Below are 25,994 nucleotides of genomic sequence, written 5' to 3'. Positions count from 1 at the left end.
TCACTCATATGCAGAATCTAATGAACCAAATAAACTGATGATCAAAAATAGACCCAGGGACACAGATGCATGAACAATCTGTTGAACCTCAGAGGAAACTCAGGTGAAGGTGGTGGGAAAAGATCAACTGATGAACTTGTATGCATATATGCATAGCCCTGAGACATAGACAATGGGGTGTTGAGGGGCTGGGGTGGAGGAGCAGACTGGAAGAGGTTAATGGGGGGAAAGGAGGATCTATATAATATTTTCAACAATAAAAATTTTAAAAAGAGACAAATATAGCTTACAATGAAAAACATCTTTTTTTCTTATGGTTATATGTGAATAATAAAAGTATCTTTCTTTTTGCTTCAGAGACTATAAATTAAAGTAAAAAAAAAGTCATATTGTTTTGTTTTGGTTTTCTCTTCTTTTGAAGACCACATTCTCTTCCATTTGGCTCATCTGGTTTTTCCAATTATTGGTTCCCGGCAGTTGGCACTTTGCTCAGAGAGCCCCAGCGGATCCAGAAGAATTAGCTCTCCCCTTACCTCATGATTTGTGATGACCCCAAGTGGCAATTTCCCATTAACCCCCATTGCCTTTCCCCTGAAGGCATGGACTTCTCTCTCACAAGGTGAGCCCCTCACAGCATGTACCCAGCCTCTGACTCACTTTACCCGCTGGACTTGGGAGCAGCAGGCTGCCTGAATGGTGACAGGTGTCCATCCAGCTTAGAGTGGAGGCTGCAGCACACAGTGTGGGAAATATGCTAATCCCAGGGGTTGGGTGGAGAGCCCCAGGCCGGTGACCTCTCATTTGAGAGGCCTCAGTGCACTTTTTACAAGATGCAGCTATTGTCCCGCTAGGCCTCTGAGGATTTGGAGGAGAACCACAGTACAGATCAAAAGATGGTAAAATGGGACCTGGGAGCAAAGGCTAAAGGGCCCTGGTGTTATTTTGCCTGGAGAAGGGAAGGCTGGAGGTGGGCTGGATCTGGGTGATAATGGTAGAGAGCTATTGTGTTTTCAGTGTGGCCAGCTGCTCAACATTTGGAGTGAGAAGAAAAGGAGTGGGAGAAAATGAATGTGCACGACCAAGTGAGACATTTTTGTTAATTAATTTATTTATTTTTTAAAAAAGCAAACAATGAGGGCTGCAAAACTCTAGCATTGGTGAAAGGGGAAACATTTCTTTCTTTAAAACTAAGATTTTTCAGACGAGAGTTTTAAAGACAAATGTGCCTGAATGCAGGGGCAGCTAGGAAGAAACCTGAAGACCCACTTCACGGAAATAAATGTGGACAGTGTGTGAGTCTGGCCATCACCAACTGCTCTTTCAGCTCCCATCTTCTCGGACGACAGTGCTAGGAGCTGCTGTGCAGGGCATTTTTGGACCCTGCTCTACACACTTCATTAGCCGAGATCGGAATGGTCTTGGTGGCCAAGGGACTGACAAGTATCTTGGGTGACAGGCTCCTGATTTCTGTGAGTTGCTAATGGACTCTTGAGACTTCCACCAGCACTGAACCTCCATGTCCTCAACTGTCCAATGGGGACAATAGCTCTACTCTGCCTCCCAGCAGGGCTCGGAGGGACACATTATACTAAAAGGAGTGAAAAGCACACTGAACCCACGTCTGTCGCAATCAGACTGTTCAGACCTTAGGGCATCTCTCAGATAGAAAAATGCATGGCTCTCTTAGTGCTGTTTTAATGAATTACTCCCATTCCCTCCTGTGTGTGAGGGAAAGGGGGGTCAGCAGGACAGAGGACTCAGCAGCACAGCCCCCGCTGGTAACTGGGCTGCTGTTTCACTCCTGCCCTCCCATGTCTGCTGCCCAACATCAGGCACAGCCAGGAGGAGCACCGCAAGGCAAGCTCCGCACACACAGTGCTTTCATTACAGGGCTGTGGTCCTCACTGTGTGGGCAATACAACGGAAAATAAAATCCTCAAATATCAGAACTAGAGAACTCCATTGCCCTGGTACCAATAATAGGTAAAATAGGTAAGGTTTTTTTTGTTTTTGTTTTGTTTTTTAAATATATTTTGATTTTTTACAGAGAGGAAGAGAGAGGGATAGTTAGAAACATGGATGAGAGAGAATCATCAATCAGCTGCCTCCTGCACACCCCCTACTGGGGATGTGCCCACAACCAAGGTACATGGCCTTGACCGGAATCTAACCTGGGACCTTTCAGTTCACAGGCCGATGCTCTATATACTGAGCCAAACTGGTTTCAGCAAGTAATAGGTAAGTTTTAAATAAATAAAAATAAATGAATAAGTAAATATAAATGTTTAGCATAGTTATAAAGTGACAGAATATTTTACCCCTAGAGTGGGTTCAGGCTGAGCACATATTTGATCACAGTGAAAGAAAGAAAACATGAAAACTTGTCCACCTACAATTCATCTACAAACATCCTTCAAAATGGAGGTAAAGGACCTTTTCAGCCAAAAGCAGGGAGATTTTGTCACAAGCAGACCCACATGGCAAGAGAAATAGAGGGGCTCGGTTGGAGCACCCACCGCCCTCCAGGCCCTCATCAGTGGAACGCTGGGCTTCTATCCATAAGGCCTTCTGTTCCGCTGCTGTCAGAGCCAGACTCTGAACTGGGCAGTCCTTATGCAACTCCAGGCATCAGAGGCAAGAAGGCCAATTGAGCACATTTCTTCAAACCCCTTTCTTTTCCAGAAAGAAAACAGACGGTCCAAGAAACAGGGACAGACCAAGAATAATGTGATTGGTACGGGGACAACACTGGAACTGGCCCAAATATTATGGTTACCAGGTAATAGGATTTACTCCTCCTGAAAGGTTACAGACGGATCTCCAGCAGGATAAATGTGTTTCATGGGCATGTTACATTTGCTCCACAAAGTAGATTTAAAAAAATTTAAAATTAATTGCCTTAAAGAATATATTGTCAAATGAACCCATGTTCCTACACAGCTGTAATCAGCTAAAGCCCCAACATTTTCTGACTCTTTCAGATTGGATATGTACTGTCCTATACCACATAATGGCATTTTGGTCAATGTTGGACTGCATGGAAGATGATAGTATACCATAGAGCCTCGGTGTGTTATATGCTCTGCCATCCAGGTTTGTGTAGGTGTACTCTATAATGTTCACACAAACACAAAATTACCTAAAATGCATTTCCCAGAATGTATCCCTGTCATTAAGCAGTGTGTGACTGTAATCTCTAGTTTGCCATAGCCATCATCATGCCCTCATATCTCCATGACAATGGGCTATAGGTGTCTTAGAATGAATCATCATGCACAAAGAGTTGCTTAACCTAACCATCCATTTAATTCAGGTATCTCATTTCTCTGGGCCATTTGAACATGTGACTTGGCATTTCCTTCCCTTCCATATGCTGCTTCTATTTTCTTAATCCGTAAAACCATTCATGATTATTTTTGTAACAAACAAATAAAAAACATGTCTACACGCATGATGACACAGTTGATCCTACAGTGATTATATGTATGGAAATCAAATTGCCCTGGCCAGGTGGGTGGCTCAGTTGGTTGGAGTGTCAATCTGTACAAAAAAAGGTTGCAGGTTTGATCCCCTATCAGGCACATGTGGGAGACAACCAATCTTTCACACATCAATGTTTCTCTCTCTTTCTCTCTCTACCTTCCTCTCTCTCTAAAATCAATAAACATTTCATTAAATAAGGATAAAAATGCATACATAAATTCATATAAGCCAGTACAGGAGGCCAGCTTATTTTATTTACTTTTGCATAAGATTTTATACATGACCAAAAGACCTTCTTGTATCGCAATATTCTGAAGGAGAGTGCTGGTCATTTTGTCATTGTCTTCCACTTTTGTGGACTCCCCCATTTTCTAATGTGATTTCTCATAACTCCTCAGAAAGATGGGGTGAAATAATCTAGTTTTATAATTATATTAAAAATATAAGATAGGCCTTAGCCGGTTTAGCTCAGCAGATAGAGTGTCGGCCTGTGGACTGAAGGGTTCTGGGTTCAATTCTGGCCAAGGGTACATGCCCAGGTTAGAGCCAACATCCTCAGTAGGGGCCATGCAGGAGGCAGCCAATTAATGATTCTCTCTTATCATGGAGGTTTCTATCTCTCTTGCCCTCTCCCTTCGTCTCTTAAATCAATAAATAAATATATATTTTAAAAATAAGACACATTTGTCCACATAAAAACTTGTATGTGAATATTATAGTAATATTATTCATAGTAGTCCAAACATAGAAACAACCTAAATTTACATCAACTAATAAATGGATAAATAAAATGTATTATATCCATGCAGTAGGATATTATTTGATAATTTTAAAATATGAAGCATTGATATATACTATAGCATGTACGACCCTTGAAGATATTACAGTGAGAAGACAGTCACAAAAAGTAGCATATTGTATAATTCCATTTATATAAAATACCCAGAAATAGGCAAAATCTATTTTGTTTAGGACAGGTGACATTGAAAGGAAATGGGGAATGACCACCAGGTTTCTTTTTGTGATAATGAAAATGTTCCAAAATTGACTGTGGTGATGGTCACACAATTATATGAATATCCTAAAAACTACTGAAAAGTACACTGAAAATAACTTGGTATTATGGTTTATGAACTATTTCTCAATAAATCTGTCATTTACATAATAATCCTTTTGAAATTAGAATAAAAAGGGAATAAATAAATTATTTGGAGAGATCTGGTCTGGCCAGGCAGATTACAGTATATTATCTATGTTTTATACATAATTTTATTCAAGCCTTATGGCAATCTGCCAGTAGGTTTCATTCTGCCCATTTCACAGGAGAAGAAATAGAGGCTCTCAGGCTGCCTTAACTTAGTTACTTTCTAAGCTGAGATTTGAACTCATGTCGCTCACCCACCATTTTCTGCTTCTCTAAATCCTAGTAAAGGAACTTGAGACTACTTGCCTTGTCTATTTCCTATATTTGCATGGGACTACTTAATTTTGAGTAAGATACTAGCTTTCTTTTCTTAAACTCTAACCTGAGATATGTTATGTGATTAAACAGTCTTTCAAAAGTCAAATGGGGCTATTTTTACCCCTTAAGGTGACACGTGTCCTTTTGTAAATGCAGACCTGTCTAAAGCATTTCTCTGCCGTCTGATGGCATTTTCTCACTACCTAATATTCTCCTTGAACTCACCTCCTCATGTTCTGTCACTCAATATGAGAGCTGAAAACACTGCCTCATGTACCTCTCCCTCCTCACCACACCCCTGCTTATATAAAGCAGCATCCAGGTAGCAATAAACATATTCCTGCCGTTCTAATTATATTGCTATGCATGTCCCTCATCATTAGCATCAAAGAGTACTTACAAATGAATCATATGACACATTCTCAAGTGAGCATTCAGAACACATGCACCAGAATCCAACCCCAATCGCCTTAAGGAGCTATATTAAGCATAAATCATTTGGGAGTGTGGAAAGGTGGGGGGAGGGAAGACAGGTTCAAATGGAGCTCATGCTCCTTGCCCTCAATGAGGATCTGCCCCAGCTATTATGAATGGGCAGCCAGCAGAGCGTCTGGGATGCCAGCCATCTCCACGCCACCAGTTCAGTCTGCATTTATTCACATCACAACCCATTATCTTCCCAGCCAGGCTCCCATCTTACCTCTGCTGAAGCAGAAGGCGGGTGGACCAGCGAGTGACCTTGCAAGGTCATCAGGACCACTGCCACGACTCAGTTTGGCCCCTTCCAGCCTCTGCTCTCTGATCTGACAGCCACGGTCAGACCTGCCTTTCCTCTTTCTGAGCAGTGCCAGTATGCTTCCTCCTGCCTGTCAATATTTAACTACCCTGTCAAGTTACATTACATCACCTGCACTAAGTCCCACCCCATCGATAGCTAGAGGGTGTGCCTGCTCCAGTCAATTCAACTCAACTAACCTTTATCGAGTGCCTTCCACTCATTCATCTCTTTCAGCAAGTGCTGAGTGCCTGCTGCACTTGGCACTGGGAACACAGAAATGAAAAGCCTGACCCCCCTAAGTCAAGTTGGGGAGACAGGCATTGTGGTATGTGTGCTGCAGCACATGGAGTGAACAGGACAAGGGAATTCCCAATGGTGACAGTCAGTGACATTGCTAGTGGGTCAAGCCCAATCTGGGAAGACTCAGGAATGACAAATACATGGACTCTGTCCTCAAGGAGCTTAGAGTCAACACAGGGGGTCTCTTGTTCTACAGACTCACAGGATTACTTGTGTGTCACAGGTAAATAGGAAATATTAAGCCAAAGAGGGCACCTTTGTTTTCTTGAGGACTTGCATCATAAGCTGTTTCTAAGACTGAATTTTGAACAAAGATGTCTCTAGAACGGAAGTTGACTGTCTGACTATCGCTACAGATCCCCGGTGAGTAAAGACAGTTACCTGGGACCCCTCTTCAAGACCAGGGAAAGAAGAATTCATGTAACGGAGTAATATTCCTCCCTGATAAAAAGAATCAACCTGGGGCATCATGGCTTGACCACAGCTAATAAAAGATCTGCTACAAACCTTTCTAATCTTTCCATGACTCTCCCAATACAAAATTTCCTGACGCTTAATGAACAGCTGATGGCTCTTTTAAATAATATAAACAGACTGGCAGAGCCCCTGAGCCACACTAAGCTGTAGTCTTTAACTCCATCTGTGATCAGAAGACTCAAAAGCTACTCACGTTGGGATTTTTTTTCAAAGTCTAAGTTTACCATTAAGCGTAGCTCTCAAATATGCCCACACAATCCTCTTTCAGCAAAAGGTACTTCAGCTTCATGCTCCAGAGAACAAAGTCCCCCATTTACGTGTGAACATTCAAAGAACCCCACCATAGGGGAGCATGAGAGGCTGCTGAAGAAAGTGCCGGGTTATTTGAATTGCAAAACGCAGCCTGGGGATCTCCATAGATCTGATTTGGGATGTGTTCCAAGCTTCCGAGCACCGCTGCATGGAAGCAGCTCTATTAGTGAGCTTCGAGGGCAATGCTCCAGTTCCACATGGACACTCCCCAGTGTGTCCAAGGCGAACATTTACAGTCTGTTGCAATATTTTACTGCAAGGTATTTAGGGTTTTGACAAATACTAACGGACACTGCCACCATTCCAATTGAAACTCATGACCCATATCTAATGCCAACTCCATGGTTGCTCCTGAAGATATTTGCAGCCAGTCGGTGATTATGAGCAGCACATGGCTCCAGCCCCTCTAGTGCATCCTGGAAGCTGGTGTAAGTCCAGCCTATAATAAGTACACATGGCCATGGCATGTTGAGTCACCGCAAACTGGACTGCAGTTTCACCACACTCGAGCTTGCTCCTTTTTGAAATTCAGACTTTTTAGGAACCTTTTGCTTAATGACACATAATACATTTGGCATTAGGAATATTATATGGTTATTGATGCAACAATTGTTACTGCTAATTGCTACGTGCCCAGGGATTTCTGGATTCAATTAGAATGAATCTGTGTTGTTTATCTTGCCATCCCCCTACAAGGAAGAGGTGCTATATGACATTCATTTGTTTTTAAAAGCAATTTTAGCAAATGTGAAGTGATTTTTTTTCAAATAATATCATTAATATAATGAATGGCAAGAGAAATAACTAACATTCCAGGAAAATAATGAGCAAACATGACTAATATTTCCAGATGTAAACCATAAAGAACTTCGGTTTTCAAAAGACAGCATATTTAAAATATATCCTGTTTATCAATTGTGTACTTAGCTTTTCAGAATAAAGATAATTTCTGTCTTTTTTAAAAAACAAGTCCTCTTTAAGAGATCCAGTCAAACTAATAGCCCAAAAAGCCAATTTCATAACTATTCTTCTAATTTAGAAAGCAAGGAATCCTGTGTACTCGTAGTGAAGGAAGGGTACAGATAGAGAACCCGAAGACTCAGTCCATAGAATGTGGCCCTGGACAAGTCACTTCATCCATGATGAGGACTGAAGCTTGTCCCACCTACCAGTTATGAAGAATAGTTAAGGAAATGTGGTCGGAAGCTTAAGCTCCACTCCAAAACTCGTGTGTATCAAGGAGGGTGTGCCTCCTAAAACAGTCCCTTTGGGAGCAAAGGCTGTGTTCAAGGTCGCAGAAGAGTCCTTCTAACGTCGTTAACTCTCCCAGTTTGCCGAGGACAAGGGGTGTCTTAAGCACAGTGAGCTTCAGTGCTAACCCCAGGATAGTCCTGAACTGACCACGGGCTGGTCAGGCAACTTGCTATTTATTACACAGACCATGTTAGAACAATGCCCTGGGAGATGATTTCCTGTTACGTGATAAATTATTTGACATCTTGTCTAGGCCAACAACTTCTGATTCTTAAGAATTCAGTTGATTTTTTGAACAAATATCATTTGTACACAGGCCTATTAAATAATATGTGTTTAAAGGTGGGTAAAACTTGGCTGTAAAAAATTAGATGGGTCCATCAATTATATAGAGATTGTTTTTCTTTTTGAGGGGCTCAAAAATTAAATCCAAAAACAAAATTTAAAAAAATCCAGGACTTGATAATCTTGCTACTCCAAGTGTGGCCCACGGGACTAGCCGCATTGGCAACACTGGAGTGTGTCAGAAATGTGCAAACCTGCCGAGACTGGTTTGGCTCAGTGGATAGAGCATCAGCCTGCAGACTTAAAGGTCCCAGGTTTGATTCCAGTCAAGGGCATGTACCATGGTTGAGGGCACATCCTCAGTAGGAGGTGTGCAGGAGGCAGCTGATCGATGTCTCTCTCTTGTCAATGTTTCTAATCTCTATCCCTCTCCTTTCTTCTCTGTAAAAAAATCAATAAAATATATTTTTTTTAAAAAAAGAAATGTGCAAACATGACCCACCACAGACCCACTGGGTCAGAACCTGCATTTCTATAGTCTCTGCTGGTTCTAAGCAAGTGACAGTGTGAGCAGGGCTGTTTTAGAATTTGCTTAAGCCTGGGGTAAAAGGGAACAGACCTCCTTAAAAAGATTTGCTATAGTCATACAAATAAAAACATTCCTGCAATTCAAAGAATTTTGACCAAGAAAATGAAAGGCACTACTGTAACTTGTTTTCTGGGTCTTGTGGGATCCACTTAAAACAAAGAGCAGAGTGCAGTGTGCGGGTCTCCCCCATGCACAACTGGTTACTACCCTCACTCCTAGCAGGGCCCTGAGTGTGGGTCGGACCGGGATGCCTCCCTGGTTGTAGGTTTACCACGGAAACATCAATGGCAAGAGAGCAAGTATCTCTGAAATGAGAGTTTGAGAAGCCTAATGAAGACCTATGTGGAGATGAAGTTGGTGTTTGGATACACTAGTCTTGGGTGAAGCAAGTAACAAAACAGTATGTATTTGATTTATTTTTGTAAAATAAGTTTCAAAGCTGTCAGCATAGATATGGTATCAGATTATAAGGGGATATGGGATTTTTATAGGAGAGATATTTTCAGGAGTAGAGGGTAAGGGAAACTAATGTGACATAAAAGGGCAAAGCAAAAAAAAAAAAGGCAAAGAATAACTAAAAAGTGAAATCTAAAGGGCTGACAATAACATATAGTGAATTCCAATAATATAGAGGTTTAAGAACTTTCTTTTTTAAACAGAAGGTGCACATTGTAATGGTGAATACCAGTCTGTCACCAATATTTTAAATATTTCCAGTGTGCAGCCAGAGGAGATTGAAAAAAAGTTTTTGTTTGTATGGGGATAAGTGGGTAATTTGTATGCTATGAACATAAAATGCATTAGACTTCTTTTAATGACCCTGGATGTGAATTTATAGAAAATAATTATGTGATCAGACTGAAAACACTAAAATTCCTTGAAGTGAATGAAGAAAGGATAAAAACAAAATTAAAAAAAGAACCCCCTTCAAAAAAAAAAATCTAAGTGCCTTCATATTAAAAAATAGTCCTCTAATTGAACCAAGGATCAGAAATGTACTAAAATTACAAAGTACTAGTTATTTAGAATAAGTACAACTGAAAAAACTTCATATCAAACTAGGATGCAGCTTAACACAGAAGAAAATTCATAGCTACAGTAAATGTTTTTATATTTAAAAGAAAGATTAAAGTAAATAATTTAAATATTCATCCTAAAAATTTAAAGAGCTTGTAAAAAGAATTTTGGAAAGGATGTAAAAAAACAAAAATACAAAACAAAACAAAAAAAAACAACAAACAACTAAAATAAACTGGCTAATAATCAATTTATACATTAATTTATTCAATAAACATTTATTGAACAGTTGACCAGGAGCTGTTTTTTATTGCTTATTAGAGGCCTGGTGCATGAAATTTGTGCACAGGTATGGTCCCTAGGCCTGACCTGTGATCAGAACCAGCTTCCCTGGCTGCCAGCAGAGGGACCACTCCCCCTGCCCCCCATCTGCTGTTCCCTGTTTACCATCTGGTGATTGGAGCCTGCTGGCTAGGGGGAGTGACTGAGAGGTTGGCCATTCCCCCACTGCTCACTGCAGGCCCAATCCCCAGACCGAGGTTGCCCTGTGTGGGGCGACGGGCAGGGTGGGGGCCTTGGCCTGCTGCCACCCACATCTGCCACCACGCACCCCTGGTTCTGTGTTTGCCAGCGGGTGATCACAGCCTGCTGGCTGGAAGGGGGTAGAAGGGACAGAGAGGTTGACAGTTCCTGCCTGCTTGCTGGCCCCGCCCCCCACTGCCATCCACCCCTAGTTCCCTGTATGCCACCGGGCAATGATCAGAGCCTGCCAGCTGGGGAAGGGACCAAGGACTTGGCCAGCAGACCCCAATCAGGCAATTGGGGCCTGCAAACTGGGGGCAGCTCCTGAGTTGAGCGTCTGCCTCCTGGTGTTAAGTGCGTATAATAGAGACTGGTCATTCTGCCATTTGGTCGTTTTGCATATTACCCTTTTATTATATAGGATTACTCTTCTAGATTCAGTGAGTATTACAGTGAATGATAACTGATAATAACTAAACAAAAAAATTAATAGGTAGGTCATGTATGTAGACATCCCACCATTAAGGAAGAGGAGTAGCACATCTCCCTCTTTAAATGCAATATGGAAAAAGAGGAATATAGTAATATTTCTACAGAGAAACCTAACAAACAGTACCACAGCCAGGTGGTCAAGATCAACATCAAAGTGACAGGTCCTGTTCAGAGTAGGTAACCCTCTGTATCACCTGATAAAAACGGTGCTCTTCGTCTCTGCAATCTTTCTCCCAAACACCATAATCCCAGTGTAATCATGAGAAGAAAAATCAGGCAAGTGTCAATAGAGATGCATCTTATAAATTACTTGACCAATACAATACAAAACTGTCAAGGTCATCAAAAGTAAGGAAAGACTGAAAAATTGTGGTGGCCAAGAGGAGCCTAGTGAGACATAAAAACTAAATACAGATGTGGCATTCTGAATGTGATGGATGTGATCTTGGACCACAAAAAGAATATTAGGTAAAACTAATAAAATATAGACAAAGCATGACCTTTAGTGAACAATATTGCCTCATTAATTATGACCAATGTATCACACTATATATCATGGTAGAAACCAGGTGTGGAGTATATGGGAACTCTCTACTATCTTTTCACTTTTCCTGTCTATCTAAAACTGTTCTAGCAGATTAAGTCTATTTGAAATTTAAAAAATAAGTTGATGGTTTCATATAGTGAAACAAGTTAATAAGAATATAAAACACAATTGTTTTATATTAATATAAATATCCTGGGATGGTAGGTGGTCAGGACAGGTGATCAGCAAAGTTGATCCTAAGGCATTAAAGATTTTTGTAATGAAGAAAAGAGAGCCATAGAATATCTCAGGGAAGATGTTCCAGATAGAGGGACAACATCAAAAGAAAAAGGCAAACAGGATAAATTAAATGGAAGACTGGTCATTTAAGAAGACAAATAAAAAAGCAGATTCTAGCATCCTGATTAAGGAAAAAGGACAAAAGCACACAACAACAAAACTAAGAAATAAAACATGGATGAGTAGAAAAATAATTTAAGAAATGAAAAAACTATGAACCACTCACTGACATTACATTAGGAACAGAATAATTTTCAAGCAATAGATAAATGACTAAAAGTAATATAAGAAGTATAAGAATGGATAAAACCAAAGAAAATAAAAATTGCTATTATATTATCGAACTATTGTTTTAATATAAGTATTGTATCATAGTTAAATATTTTTCTAAATTTTAAGTAATAGATAATTTTTTATTTTTTATGTTTTATTGTTGATAGTATTACAGATGTCTTCCATCCCCTCCCCCTTTACCCCTTTCTGCCCAGTTCCTACCCTCTGCCAAGGTCTTTACAATCCTATATAATAAAAGGCTAATATGCAAATCAACTGACCAGCAGAACGACCAGTCACTATGATGCACACTGAACACCGGGGGGCAAATGCTCAATGCAGGAGCTGCCTGCTGGTGGCCAGTGTGCTCCCACAGGGGGAGCATCACTCAACCAGAAACAGGCCTCACAGCTGGTGAGTGGAGCAGTGGTGGTGGCTCTCCTGCCTCCATGGCTGCACTAAGGACCCCTTGGGGGATGTCCGACTGCTGGCACAGGCCTTCTCCATTCTGGGGAGTGGGCCTAAGCCAGCAGTCGGACATCCTCCAAGGGGTCCTTCAAGAGGGTGCAGACAGGGCTGAGGGACTATCCCCAGTGCACAAATGTTGTGCACCAAGCCTCTAATAAATATATAAGTCCTTTGTGTTTCTCTTATCATCCCCCACTCCCACATCAAGGTATGTCAGTCTGTTCCAAGTATCCATGCCCCTAGACCAATTTTATTCATCAGTTTATTTTGATCATTATATTTCACAAAAAAAGTGAGATCATGTGATATTTTTCTTTCCCAGATTAGCTTATTTCACTTAACATAATAGTCTCCAGGTACATCCATGCTGTCCCAAAGGGTAAGAGATCCCTCTTTTTACAGCTATATAGTATTCCATTATATAAATGTCCCACAGCACTTGGGGTGAGGGGATGGTCCATCAGCCCATATTGTGAGAGGGCGCAGGCCAGGCCGAGGTACCCCACCAGTGCACTATCAGGACTGAAGAGGGACATGGGATGTTGGCCATCCATAGAGGAACCACGGGAAGGTTCCAGGGTGTGTCCAGCCCATCTTGCTCAGACCCCAGCAGCAAGCTAACCTACCAGTTGGAGCATCTGCCCCCTGATGGTCAGTGCACATCATAGCGAGCAGTTGAGCAGCCTTACCATATCATTAGCATATTATACTTTGATTGGTAGAATGGCCAACTGGCCACTTAGCATATTATGCTTTTATTTTTTAGGATATACTAGGTGTACCAGTTAATAAGGCAAATTTTTTTCAATAGATGGAGTTACACATATATTGATATATATGTGATTTAATATGTATGCTATTTTGTTGTATTGACAACAAGCTTCAAAACTTCATTTGTCAAATTTTCTGAAGGTGTTAACATCATAGATAATTTTACACTTAAAAATGTTAAATACCGTGCCAAAAAAAAGAGCAATTGCAGGAAGTTATAATTCATTACTTTATTTTAAAGAAAAGTGCTGCTGAATACTTCAGGAAGCTTATGGTGAACATGCTCCATCTCAAGATACATTTGAATGCTGGTTTAAATGCTTTAAAAGCGAAGATTTTGATGTGAAAGATAAAGAACGTCCAGGTCAACTGAAAAAGTTTGAAGACCAACAACTACAAGCATTATTGAATGATGTTTGTCAAACTCAAAAACAACTTGCAAAAAGACTAAACATTGCTCATCAAACCATTTCCGATCATTTACAAGCAATGGGAAAGATTTTAAAGGAAAGAGAATGGGTGCCACATCAATTGAACAAAATACAAATGGAAAACCAAAAAGTCATCAGTACAATGTTGCTTCAATGGCACAAAAGAGTCTTTTTTGCATCAAATTGTGAATGGCAATGGAAAATGGATTTATTTTGAGAATCCCAAATGCACAAAATCATGGGTTGATCCAGGTCAGCCATCAACATCGATTGCAAGGCCAAATCACTTCAGAAAGAAGACAATGCTCTGTGTTTGGTGGGATCAAGCAAGGGAGGTGTATTGTGAGCTTCTAAAAACAGGTGAAATTATTAATACTGATAACTACCAACAACAAATAATCAATTTGAACCATGCTTTGATGTGAAATGACCAAAATGTGCCAGAAGACACAGCAAAGTAATTTTGCTTCACGATGACATACAATTACACACTTCAAAACCAGTTAAAGACCTGTTATAAGATCTTGCCTGGGAAGTATTAAATCACCCTCCATATTCATCAGTCTTTACTCTTTCAGATTAGTTGTTCTGATTGATGGCACATGCACTTTCTGAGCAACACTTCAAAACATACAAAGGAGTGGAAAATTGGGTCTCTAAATAGTTTGCCTCAAAACAAAACTTCTATTGGGACAGTGTCCACAAATTACCTAAAAGATGGGGAAATGTATAACTAGTGATGGACATTACTTTGAATAAAGCACTTTTGATGTTTCTCTTGTAATTATCTTGTTTTCTTTTAATACAAAATCTGCCACTATTAACCAGAACACCTAGTTTTATTTCAGAGAGAAAGGGAGATGGAGAGAGAGATAGAAACATCAATGATGCCAGAAAATCATTGATTGGCTGCATCCTGCATGCCCCCTACTGGGTATCAAGCCCACAATCCAGGCATGTGCCCTTGGCCAGAATTGAACCCAGGATCCTTCTCTTCCTAGGCTGACACTCTATTGAGGCAAACTGGCTAGGGCTCCCACAGCTGTTTTATGCATTCATCTACTGATGGGCACTTGGCTGTTTCCAAATCTTAGCTATTGTAAATAATGCTGCTATGAACATAGTTTAATTAGTGGCCACCAACTGATTGTGGACACTGGTGGTCCGTGAGGTCCAAAATGTTGGCGATTGCTGGTTTAAATTGTTCCAGAGAAGAGAAAAAAATGAAAGTTTTACAATTAAGGGCTGGTGTAGTATGGTGTATTAACTACCTAATCCATCATATCCTAGCACTAAAGTCTTATTGACCTAGCATAGAAGGAAAAAAAACAAACCCTCTAATTCATCTATAAAATTAAATGCATTTTAAATATAGAATGTTAGCAAAATTTATTCAGCCTTATAATAAAATTAACTGTAACCAAGTATATCTCTTTTAGTTATGTAAGGATGAATCAACATTACAGTTTAATTCTTATTAACAAATTAAAAATGTGATTATAATAGATGCTAAAAATGATTTACTATAATTTTATAGGAACTCTTGACTTTAAGTAAAGTAAACATCAAAGAAAACTTGAAAACTATTTGCCAGAAACCAATACAAAACATACTCATATTAAAGTCATAAAAAAGATAATGTTTTCTATTACTGTTACATATTTCAGCATTAGAGCAATTAGCTGATGTAATAATATGCGAAAATGAAATACATACTATAAATATTATAAAATAATATATTAAAGACAATAATTACCATACACTTGGAATCATGCATATTTAGAACATTCAAAAATGTAACAAAATCTTTTTAAAAATCAGAGACTATATTAAGACACTGAAAATAAGATAAATATAAAAAATATACTTATTTATAACATATAATAACAGGAAAGATAATGAAGATAAAAATACGATATTAAAACTATTTTAACTCTTTTTTTTTTTTTTAGGGGGGTTGGGAACTGTTCTGCCTCAATGCCCAAGTGCTGCTGACAAGGCACATATACAACTAGTAATGCATTTGAGATAACCTCAGAATATTGAAATAATTCCCCAGAAGGTAGCTACCCGCAGAACCTGGCTTTGTGCCAACTTGTTGAGGCCCACTCTCCAGGCCACACTTCCAGCACAGAATTAATTACTGTCTGTTGGTGTGACATTCTGCCACCCCTGGCCTTTTAGCACGGAGGAAGAGGTGGGGACCCATTCCCAAGGTGCACAGTGTGGAAGCCCTGGAGGCTGCTGCTCTTATGTCTCATTGGCTCATCCTGGGAGGAACATTCTCAAGTTGTTGGAGAGATGGCTGGGACCTCTGCATTGGCAAACAAGAATGTGCTACTTTATGTGCCTGCCTGAGGACACAGGGGCATGAGGCCCAGGCAGCCTGGCTGGTGAGTGAGTTTTTTCACAGCAGACCACATTTTGCCATTTGTGTGTATTTGAGAGGATTATTTTATTTTATATAAGTAGCAATGATAGCTAAACCTCAGAAAGAAAAAAAAAATGATTCTTCATGACAGTGCTATCAAATGAGGAGGGGAGGGGTGAAAATGATGCTAACAAAGAAGAAAGGGAGGGGGAAATATCAATGTCCTCTATCACTAAAACAAGCAGCAAACAATGTTAATGAGAAGAATCAAACCCACGTATGTGAAAATACAATGAAGAATGAAGAAACCCAAGCCAAGAACCCAAGGGTTGTTAGTGATTTGTAACTCTGTAAAATCATCCATATGAGAAGACTTCTGTGTTGAAGATATGAAAATTTGTTTCCCTCTGACATATGGACATTTGCCAAACAAATGCCCAAATCATCATCATTATATTCTGCCTTAGCTTTTGCTTCAATATCTGCAAATTTTGTTGAAAAGTGGATTTTCTTTAAGTGCCTAAATTGCCCTTGGTCACAGCAAGAGTTCATTAAATTTTGAAGAGGGAACTTCACAGTTTACAGTCAAACTGCATGACTGATATGACCATATTATCTCTATCATGCAACCAGCTCAGCATCATTATAATTCCATGAGATACAATAAAAATTACTTATTCATTATTCATATTCTGTTTCCAGGACTTTTAAAAAAACATACACAAGAGAAGCAAGAAACGCTGAACATTTAGTTAGGTCAACTCAGCTTAACAACACTGGATTTCAGATCTCTTAATACACTGAACGCTTGAGTGCTCTGAGAGCTCCACACCTCCTTCCTACGTGCTGCTCACATGTTCCCAGGGATTATTGTTGCTATTCAGCCACAGACAGACACACCACCAAGGTTCTGTCCTGCACACCCACTGAGTCAGCTCCATACACAAGTGTGTCAAGGAGCATGTTTAAGGCAAATATTAAGCCAAACTTGCCCCTAAGTAGCTGGCCAGGGAGGTGGCATGTTAATTTCACTAACATCTAACTCCTCTGCCAGACAACAAGCTTTGGGCCTCGGCAGGGACTGGCAACTATTTTGCTCACCAGTGTAGTCTCAGATTCTGGAACAGTGGCTGGCACACAACAGACAAATATGTATGTTGAATAGATGATATGATACAAGTCTCTCCACTTTATGCATCTGTAAAATGGGATATTTTCATTTCTGTAGTCATTTTTACATTGCTAGGCATTCATGTTCCTTCTTATATTATAGAATGGTAACTTATTTTCATGAGTATTTGCATTCACATGATTCCTCTACATTTTGAGTTTTCCAAGGAGAATTAATGGATTAAAGAATCAGAACATTAAAATACAGTGCCAAATACCCTACAGATGAATAATGTCACAAATAAAATATGGAAACATATTTTACTACTTGCCCATGTGGATCAGCTATTAATTTTTTAAGCACGAATAACTTAAGGAAAAATTGGATTTTTTCCTTAACATACTTTGTTGTAATTTAAATGCCATTCATTTGTCAATTTGAATATTTTTCTATTTATTTAACTAGTTGTATTTTGGCCTTTTTGCATCTACCAAGGAGTAGGCAGCAGGGCCACCCCTCTGTCCACGGGAGCTTTTCTCAGATACTTAGAGAAACCTTGGCACCACAACTTCTCTGCCAGTGTGCTTCCTTTACTCAGGACACACCTTCTCCATAGTGTACCAGGAGCTGTGAAGGCTAGAGTTGGGGTGATGCAGGTATTCCTCACTTTTTTAAAGTTCATGTTATGCTACTACGCTTTTACGAAAAAATAACCAAAAGAAATCCAAATAGGATTTTTGCTGTTATGAAAATCCATGCCAGAGTAGGCCTTCCTTCCCCCAGCTGCTGGCACTAGCTTCCCTCTGGCACCTGAGACCCGGACTTTCCTCTGGCCCTGCCAGCAGGCACCAGGGACCTGGGCAGCTTTCCTCTGGCCCTGTCGGCAGGAACCAGGGACCTGGGTGGCTTCTGTCTAGTCCCAGCTTTGTCCAGAAGAACATCCGGTCTAATTAGCATATTACCCTTTTATTATTATAGATATGAAAAGAGAAAATAGCACTTAAAGTTTGTTTGTTTTGCAGGAGCCTTTATAGTGGCAGCATGCATCCCCACAGGGAGGTTTTTCCTGGGACCCACACCTAGCAGCTCAGCATCAATAGCCAGAGCTCACCAGTTTCTGTGACCATAGGCTTTATTTCCACACCAGAGGCCCAGTGCACAAAATTTGTGCACGTGGGGGAGGGGTTCCCAGCCAAGCCTGCACCCTCTCACAGTCTAGGAGCCCCTGATCAATCACCCTGCAGAGGGAGACCCCATCCACCTGCCACAGCGGCACTGGCCAGGACCTAGGCCTCCCTCATTGGGGCAATCACTGCCCCCCCCCCCAGTGATTGCCCCACCAGCTGGTGGTCTTGGCCTCCTTCTGTGATGATGGGACCCCCACCCTCTACTGATCAATTGCATCGCACCTGCCTTGGCTGGCCTGGCGCCAGTGCATGTCATAGTGTGGTTGTCCAGAGTCATTCCATTGTTCAGCCATTTGGTCAATTTGCATATTATGCACTTATTATTATAGATATATCCATTAGCAAGATGTGTCCTCAAGCATTAGAAAAGCCTGAACTCATAAAGGTGTTGTGCTTAATGTAAAACTAGACGTAACTAAGTTTTCAATTGTAGTGAACACACTAAAAACATATAAACTAGTAATAATTACTTTTTCTCTTTACTCATCTTGGCTTAGAAAAGGTTTCATAGAAATGCTTTACTTTCGAGTAGCAGGGCACATTGTATTTCCAGTGGCCAGGGATCTCTTCACCACAGGGATTTCAGTGGGCCCGGAGCTCTCAGATGGTACCTAGGTCATTTACATGAGCACCTTTAGAGGTCTGTGCTCTGGAAGAATTAATGAGTCAGGCCAACTTAAGGGGCAATAAGTAAAAGCCTAAGTAAGTCATAGCTAGGGCCCAGCCAACACAAAGAAATCCTATACCTTCAACAGTTTCAGTGGTAATACAATTGAACACTGTTACCAAATCCTGTTATCGGTCTGGGTGGAAAGGTTCTCAACAAAACACTGATAGCCTAGAAGGTAGAGAATTGGATTAAGTACAACAAAAACCTTTGAGTGAATGGAAGATTCAAGATAATAGCTGAGTGATAAAATGAAACTATCCCAGAAACCCAAGTCTTAATAAAATTGCTCTGTAAGTGCTTTCTATGTAATGTCTTTATGTTCCTAAGGTCAAGGACATTTGTTGGGTACTAGGAACATTTATGGATGTGTAGGCATCTGAGCAACTACTAATGGGGCCCAAGGTGGAATATGGCTTGTGTAGCCCAGCAAAGGTGAATGTTATTGTGTAAATATTTATATATTACTTCTAAAACAACACATTCTCTCATTGTTCTAGACACTCTTTTGCTTAAACACTTGGAAGGAAAGAAGGATTCCAAGAATACCTATAAAAATATTTTAGATTTAAGAGTTCAAAAATCCTCAAAGATAACTCAAGATATGCAAGGTAAACTAAATGTTTACCTCTTCCTTCATTTCTATTTGGCTGAGCTCTGCTTAATAGGAAGAAAAAGCATTTGTATCTTTAAAAAATGTTCCTTTTCAAATATCATTAATATATAGAGAGCTAGATGTAAACCACAGATAAACTAATAAATCACATTTTATAAATAAGCTAATTTCAAGGGGAGTTTTCCTTTTGTCTCCCACAGGAAATCATAGTTGAGTGGGGGAGAGGAAGTAAGCATAGTAGTTAATAATACAGACTGGAATTAACCTCAGTTGAATCTCAGTTCTGCCTTCGTTAGTGTATTATTTGGGATGTATCCTTAAATTCTATATTCTTCAGTTTCCTCATCTGCAAAATGGGGTTGATAATGACAACACCTACCCATAGTGTTGGTGTGAAGATGAACTGTTAAGCATGTAAAAATATTCCAGAACCGTGCCCAACATATAGCATCATTTATTTTCCAAAATGAGATTATGAACATCCCAAAGTATACCTGATCTTAGTCCAAAGGCTGAGAAGTGATACCAAAATTAGAGCTTATCTAACTGTATTATATAGCACCCAACACCACTCCAGCACATAGTATGGGATCAGTAAATAATTGTTGAATGAATGGTAGATTCTAAAGGGTTTTCTGCCAGGATTTCTTTAAAGGACCACATTTTCTTGTATCTTCAAAGCATGAAAATTTAATTAATACAGAACTGAGAGGCAATTTCAGAAATAATTCCAGGCTGCAACATACAAGTATACAATTGATCACTGTATACAATGAATAATGGGGGAGCAATAAATAATATTAAAGACACGTAAGAGAAGAAACCGGTTTGGCTCAGTGGTAGAGCATCGGTCTGCGGACTGAAAGGTCCCTGGTTCGATTCCGGTCAAGGGCATGTACCTTGGTTGCGGGCACATCCCTGGTAGGGGGTGTGCAAGAGGCAGCTAGTCGATGTTTCTCTCTCATCGACGTTTCTAGCTCTCTATCCCTCTCTCCTCCTCTCTGTAAAAAATCAATAATATATATATATAAAAGACATGTAAGAATCTTAAATCCAAATCACTCTGTGTTGATGCAAACACTATTTCTTGAGTAGCCTGGCCTGCCTTCTACACTTTACTGACAGAGCCAGGAGTCTGACACCCTCTGGGATGGGTCTGGATGACGTGGGCATTCTGAGCTCACCCCTAATTATGCCTGTATTCAAGTGGGGACTGAAGAGCAGGTGGGAAAGTTTCAGAGAAAGATATTCAAATGACACAGTTTTACCAATAACAAAAATACCCAGGCCTATATAGTCTTCAAGACTTCTGAAACAACACAATATCTGTAACCACTGCTTATCTTGGAAAATCCAGGAGTCATTAATTTTTTTTAATCCAAGTATTTAGTAGTCACATCACTCACCATTGAAAGCCAGTTTTGGTTTCTGGAGTCAGAGAGAGCAATGTGTGTTTACAGATACCACAGATAAAAGATGTCTAAACACACAGCTCACGTCACTGAAAACGGAGACAGACTGGCTTTACCAAGTTGGACCACAGCCAACCTTTACATGCTCACCTTTTCTGGGCGTGGCATCACCCCATTTCTTCATTGGGCAGAAAGGGGGTGAGAGAGTGGGTAAGGAATGAGTGAGAAAATGAGTGAATGAGTACAGGAACAGATACCATGAAGCTAGAGAAAGCATACACAAATTTAGTTGGAGTGAGAAGATGAGTGGAATGAGTACAGAGACAGATACCATGAAGGCACTGGCGTACACAAATTTAGTTTAAATAAGCAGGGCCTTTCCCATTAATCAAATCTGCCAAAGCATGGATTTCATTTTAAATATCAACATGTAGCCAGTGGCCACCATATCGAGCAGTGAGGGCTAGAAGAGTCCCTTGATCATCTCTATTCTTTTTCTCTCTCCTTCATGGTGTTCTTTTCTCTCACCTGCTTCTTAAATATGGAGGTTCCACACTAACCCCCAACATTGGCGACTGCATGCTTTCCTCGAGACACCCACATGCTATATTTCCAACATCTACTTCTGTCTACCTGTTTGAAACAGCTGCCCTTCAGGGGTGTGAAACAGCTACCCTTCAGGGGTGTGTTACTTTGGGTCCAGGCACTATGTTCTTCCGGAACCCTCAGTAGGGAACCATCATTAGCATCTCACCTTCATTCCTCCACCCTCATCCAATTCATCACCAGTTCTTACTATAGTGATATTTACCTTCCAAATTTTTTCTAATCTACCCCTTTACCCTAATCATTGTATACCGCCAAATCATCCTCTCTTTTCTGTCTTGAGCCAACATTCCTCTAGCTCAGGGATTCTCGGTGCTGGCTGCCCAGCAGAATCCTATGAAGAACTGAGAAGTCGACCAGCGCCTGGATCCACCCCAGAAATGTGTTTTCTCAGCTGGAGTGGGGGCAGGCACAGTATTTTTAAGCTCTGCCTGTTACTTCTTGTGCAGTCATCCTGGAGAATCACACTTCTTGCTTACCTCTCTGGTCTCCTTCTACCTCCTATGGCCACACCTGGAGAAGCACCAGCTACTCTCTCTAAAGTGCCCATCAGTCCACGCTGCTCACACCCCTCCAGTGATGGCCTAGCATCTAGAAAATGAAATCCAGATTCCTTAACTTTCCTAGCCTTTCTCCTCAAGTCTTGACATTCTCCAGCTCAAATCTTCTGCTCTAGTCACTCGTCTCTGCCTACAACCTGCCACTTCATACCTGCACTTATGCCCTCTTCTTTACCCAGTATGCTCATCCCCACTCTCCACCTGGGAATGCTTACTCACCCTTAAAGACTCAGCTTCTGCATCTCCCTTCAAAGGAATCTGCTTTGTCCTGACTTTCTTGGGTTTTACTCCTCTGTGCATGGTCCACCCTGAGCCTAGCTCTAAAATATATTTATAAGACATCATAACTATATGGATCCTCCATTCCTCTATGAGCCAATTTTCTCACAACACCCATGACTTAGGCCTGTGGTCCCCTTTTAATTATTAATTGTGCCCACATTTATTTCCAAGGATGTCCTAACATGGATAATAAATTGGTGGTCACCTTACCTGTAAGATGACAACCAAAATCACTGTTGTGTTCTTTATTGTAATTTCAATGGCTAAGATAGTTCTCAAAATTTGGTACACACTTATTTTCTCAAAAATGAAGGAAGTATGTAGCTGCCAAACTACATTATCTTCAGAAGCAACTTTGAAGAAAGTCTATTTTAAAAATTAAACAAAATTGCACTTCAAAGAGATTATCTATACTCTAATGTTCATTGAGACATTATTCACAATAGCCAAGATATGGAATCAACCAAAGTGTCCCTCCTGGATGAATAAAGAAAAGGAGCTATATATACATACAATGGAATGCCATTCTGTCTTTAAAAAGAAGGAAATCCTGTCATTTGTGACAACATGGGTGATTCTGAAGAACATTATGCAAAGTGAAATAAACCAGACACAGAAAGATAAATACTACACAATGTCACTTATATGTAGAATCTAAAAAAAAATCACAAAAACAGAGAGTAGAATGGTGGTTGCTGGGGACTGAGGGTGGGGGAAATAGGGAGATGTTGGTCAAAAGGAGAAATTTTTCAGTATGCAGCATGAGTAAGGATTGGATGGCTAATGTACAGCATGAAGACTACAGATAATAACACACATTTATATCTGAAATTAGCTGTGAGCAGATTTTACATGTTTTCACAACACACACACACACATATGCACACACAAATGACAGCTATGGATAAGTTAAATTAGTTTGATTGTGGTTATCTATAACAATGCATACACATAACAAAGCACCATACTGTATACCATAAATATATACAAACCATATTTGTCAATTACACCTCAATAGAGTTTGGGAAAAGAGGTTTGATTAAAAATTTAAAAAACTAAACAAAGAAACAAACAGGCACCTATCCACTCCTTTAAAATAAGATTTTAGAAAGTAAGCTTAAGTTTTTCTCTTAGCTTAATATCACTTGCTATACTTCTGTGTCCTATGGGGCTTTAGGGACATTCGAGAAGTTCCACGTGGTTATCAGGTGGGTGAGGACCAGAGTTTACATAATTTCTGGAACAATCTCAGCACATGGCTGCTCTCACCAGGGCAGGTCTGGTTTTCATGGCCAAGAATCCAGGCTCTGGTGTAAGACCACCTGGCTACCTTTGAACAGTGTCTTCCACTAGGACACAGGAATTTGGAAAGTTATCAAGCTCTCTAAGCCAGCTTCATAATGGAGAACTTTAATCTGCCCACCCCACATAGTCTCTATGAGAATTAAATTAGAAAAATTATGCAGGGTGTTGAGCACAGTTCCAGTCACAGAGAAATCCCTGAATAGGCCAGAGTCCTCATTATTTTGTCTATTTTACCTGCTGGACTTACAAATAATATTTCATTTGAAGAAGGGATCTGCTTGCGTTGAAAAGTCCATTGTGAGTGTACCATTCTAGAGTGCCGGGGCTGCAGAGCCCTGAGCCACTCCTTCCTCGGGGTCCTTGTAACTCGAGTTGCTAACGGAGCCAGTGTTATTTCTCCTCCTGCAATGCGGAGACTGCGGTCCACACCTCGTGTGCTCGCTAGAACCCGTGAGTGGAAAAGAAAACACCACCCCAAGACTCAGATTTCGGAGTGAGCCACAGGTGCGGGTGGGTGCCAGCTCCTGGCAGCAGCATGGCATGAAAAGAAGCGAACGCTCCTGCCAATGCTAGGAATACGGCTGTAGTGTGCCTATTACAAATATTTACCTTTTTAGCTGGAATGCCAGGGGACACTAGGGTTTCTGTTTGAACAGGGCTTTGAGGCAGAACTCATTGAAACTACGTGGAAAGCTTTACATAAATACACTCTTTTATGAATATACTTGTAGCATGCCATACCATCAGACTGCAGAATGAAGCTTGGGAGGACAAAATAATCCCAGTTATTTACACATAACTCTCGTTCCCAGCGCGGGTTTGTAGATAACTTTGCATAAAGCCTAACAGGAGATATTTCATTCTTGGCAAAGCGGACCCAGCATGGAGGGTGGGAAAAGCTGTGTAATATGGGGATTTTAGCCCAAGGCTTATAGCCAACACCGTTGGAGTCAAACAGACATAGTTCTGAGAAAATAAAGCACTTAGAGTGTCTGAAACTTAGGATAGATGCAATAAATCTTAACTCTCATAGCAATAATCATGGTAATTATTAATAATGTTATTCTCCAGGGGTATTTGAAACAATTCTTCCAAACAATGATGATTATGTTATATTTTATTAAATTTTATTTATTTTTTTCCTTCTTCTGCTGTTTGTAACATCCACGCAGGCTTAAAACCTGGCTTCCATAAAATAAATTTTCTCTAAGGATTCAGAGGACCAACACGAAGCTGTGAAATGAGCTGAGGTGTCTGATTTTCATGACCGGCAGGCATGATAACGTGCCCTAAAACTGTTTCATCTTGCTACCATCTCTGCTGAGTACTTTGAGTCATGCAAGGGTATAGAATGCCTTTTATTCAAAGCTTCCAAGAGAGAGATTGCATCGACATTCAGAGCAAGCTGCCGAAAGGCTATATTAATCTCGATCCCGGGATATTACACTAAATATTTGACAGGAATCCAAATTTTCCTGTAACCTTCTGCTAAGCAGATAATCTTTCATAATTTTAACTGTGCAAGGGGAGGACCTGATCTTTAGAAATGGAAAGGGTGAGAGTAATTGAATTTCCTTCTTTGGTTTCTTAGCAAAGATGGGATGGGATTGAATCATATTCAGTTAATAATTGTACTTGGATATATTGCTCTTTGCAGAAGCTGCTCATGTGATTAACAAAGCTGCAAAAAGAGGTAGGAGGCCACGGTGCCAATTCAATACTTAAAGGGCTAGGCACATGCAGAAACAAAGAGCAAGTTCAATGTTGTTTATTTCTGTGATCCTGGAGCAGGCTACTACTCCAGGCTGGAGTGGCAAGCAGAGTGATCCTGAGCATCACCCATAGAGGAAAATAAACTTACAAATGTGGCAAACAATACTCCAGACATGCCACTCTGAGCTGCTCCTCCCCTGACTACCCACCAAGAGCACCGTGACCCTGGTCCTTGCTGAGGCACAGCTGTCACGCACCACTTCCCAGACACCACAGTGCAGGTTCAAAACTCTCCTCCTTGTATGCCTGTATGCAGTGCAAGTAACGAACACCTGTTTTATGGACTAGTAACTGTGATGGGCTATCTGACAAGTAAATCAGCACAATTAGTCCAAATGTTGTAAAACTGGGGCTGTCCAGGAGT

At 40.5% G+C, this 25,994-nt stretch overlaps 1 protein-coding gene across 6 annotated transcripts in view; it reads right to left on the bottom strand.

The window, feature by feature from the left end:
• NCKAP5 (NCK associated protein 5) overlaps positions 1-25,994 on the bottom strand; it is a 909,053-nt gene that overhangs the window by 705,251 nt on the left and 177,808 nt on the right. Inside the window, exon 1 of one of the 6 annotated variants that reach the window (XM_036420919.2) lies at positions 5,646-5,902. The exons of the other annotated variants lie outside the window; for them this stretch is intronic. Coding sequence (XP_036276812.1) covers positions 5,646-5,696 — 51 coding nt within the window. The 5' untranslated portion in view covers positions 5,697-5,902. Of the gene's footprint in view, positions 1-5,645; positions 5,903-25,994 lie in introns of those variants that run through there. 6 annotated transcript variants of the gene reach the window in all.

Source organism: Pipistrellus kuhlii, unplaced genomic scaffold (assembly GCF_014108245.1).
Source record: "Pipistrellus kuhlii isolate mPipKuh1 unplaced genomic scaffold, mPipKuh1.p scaffold_m20_p_7, whole genome shotgun sequence".
NCBI classification, from domain to species: domain Eukaryota; kingdom Metazoa; phylum Chordata; class Mammalia; order Chiroptera; family Vespertilionidae; genus Pipistrellus; species Pipistrellus kuhlii.
The sequence above is the reverse complement of the archived record's forward strand: the minus strand, read 5'-3'. Positions and strand labels throughout refer to the sequence as shown.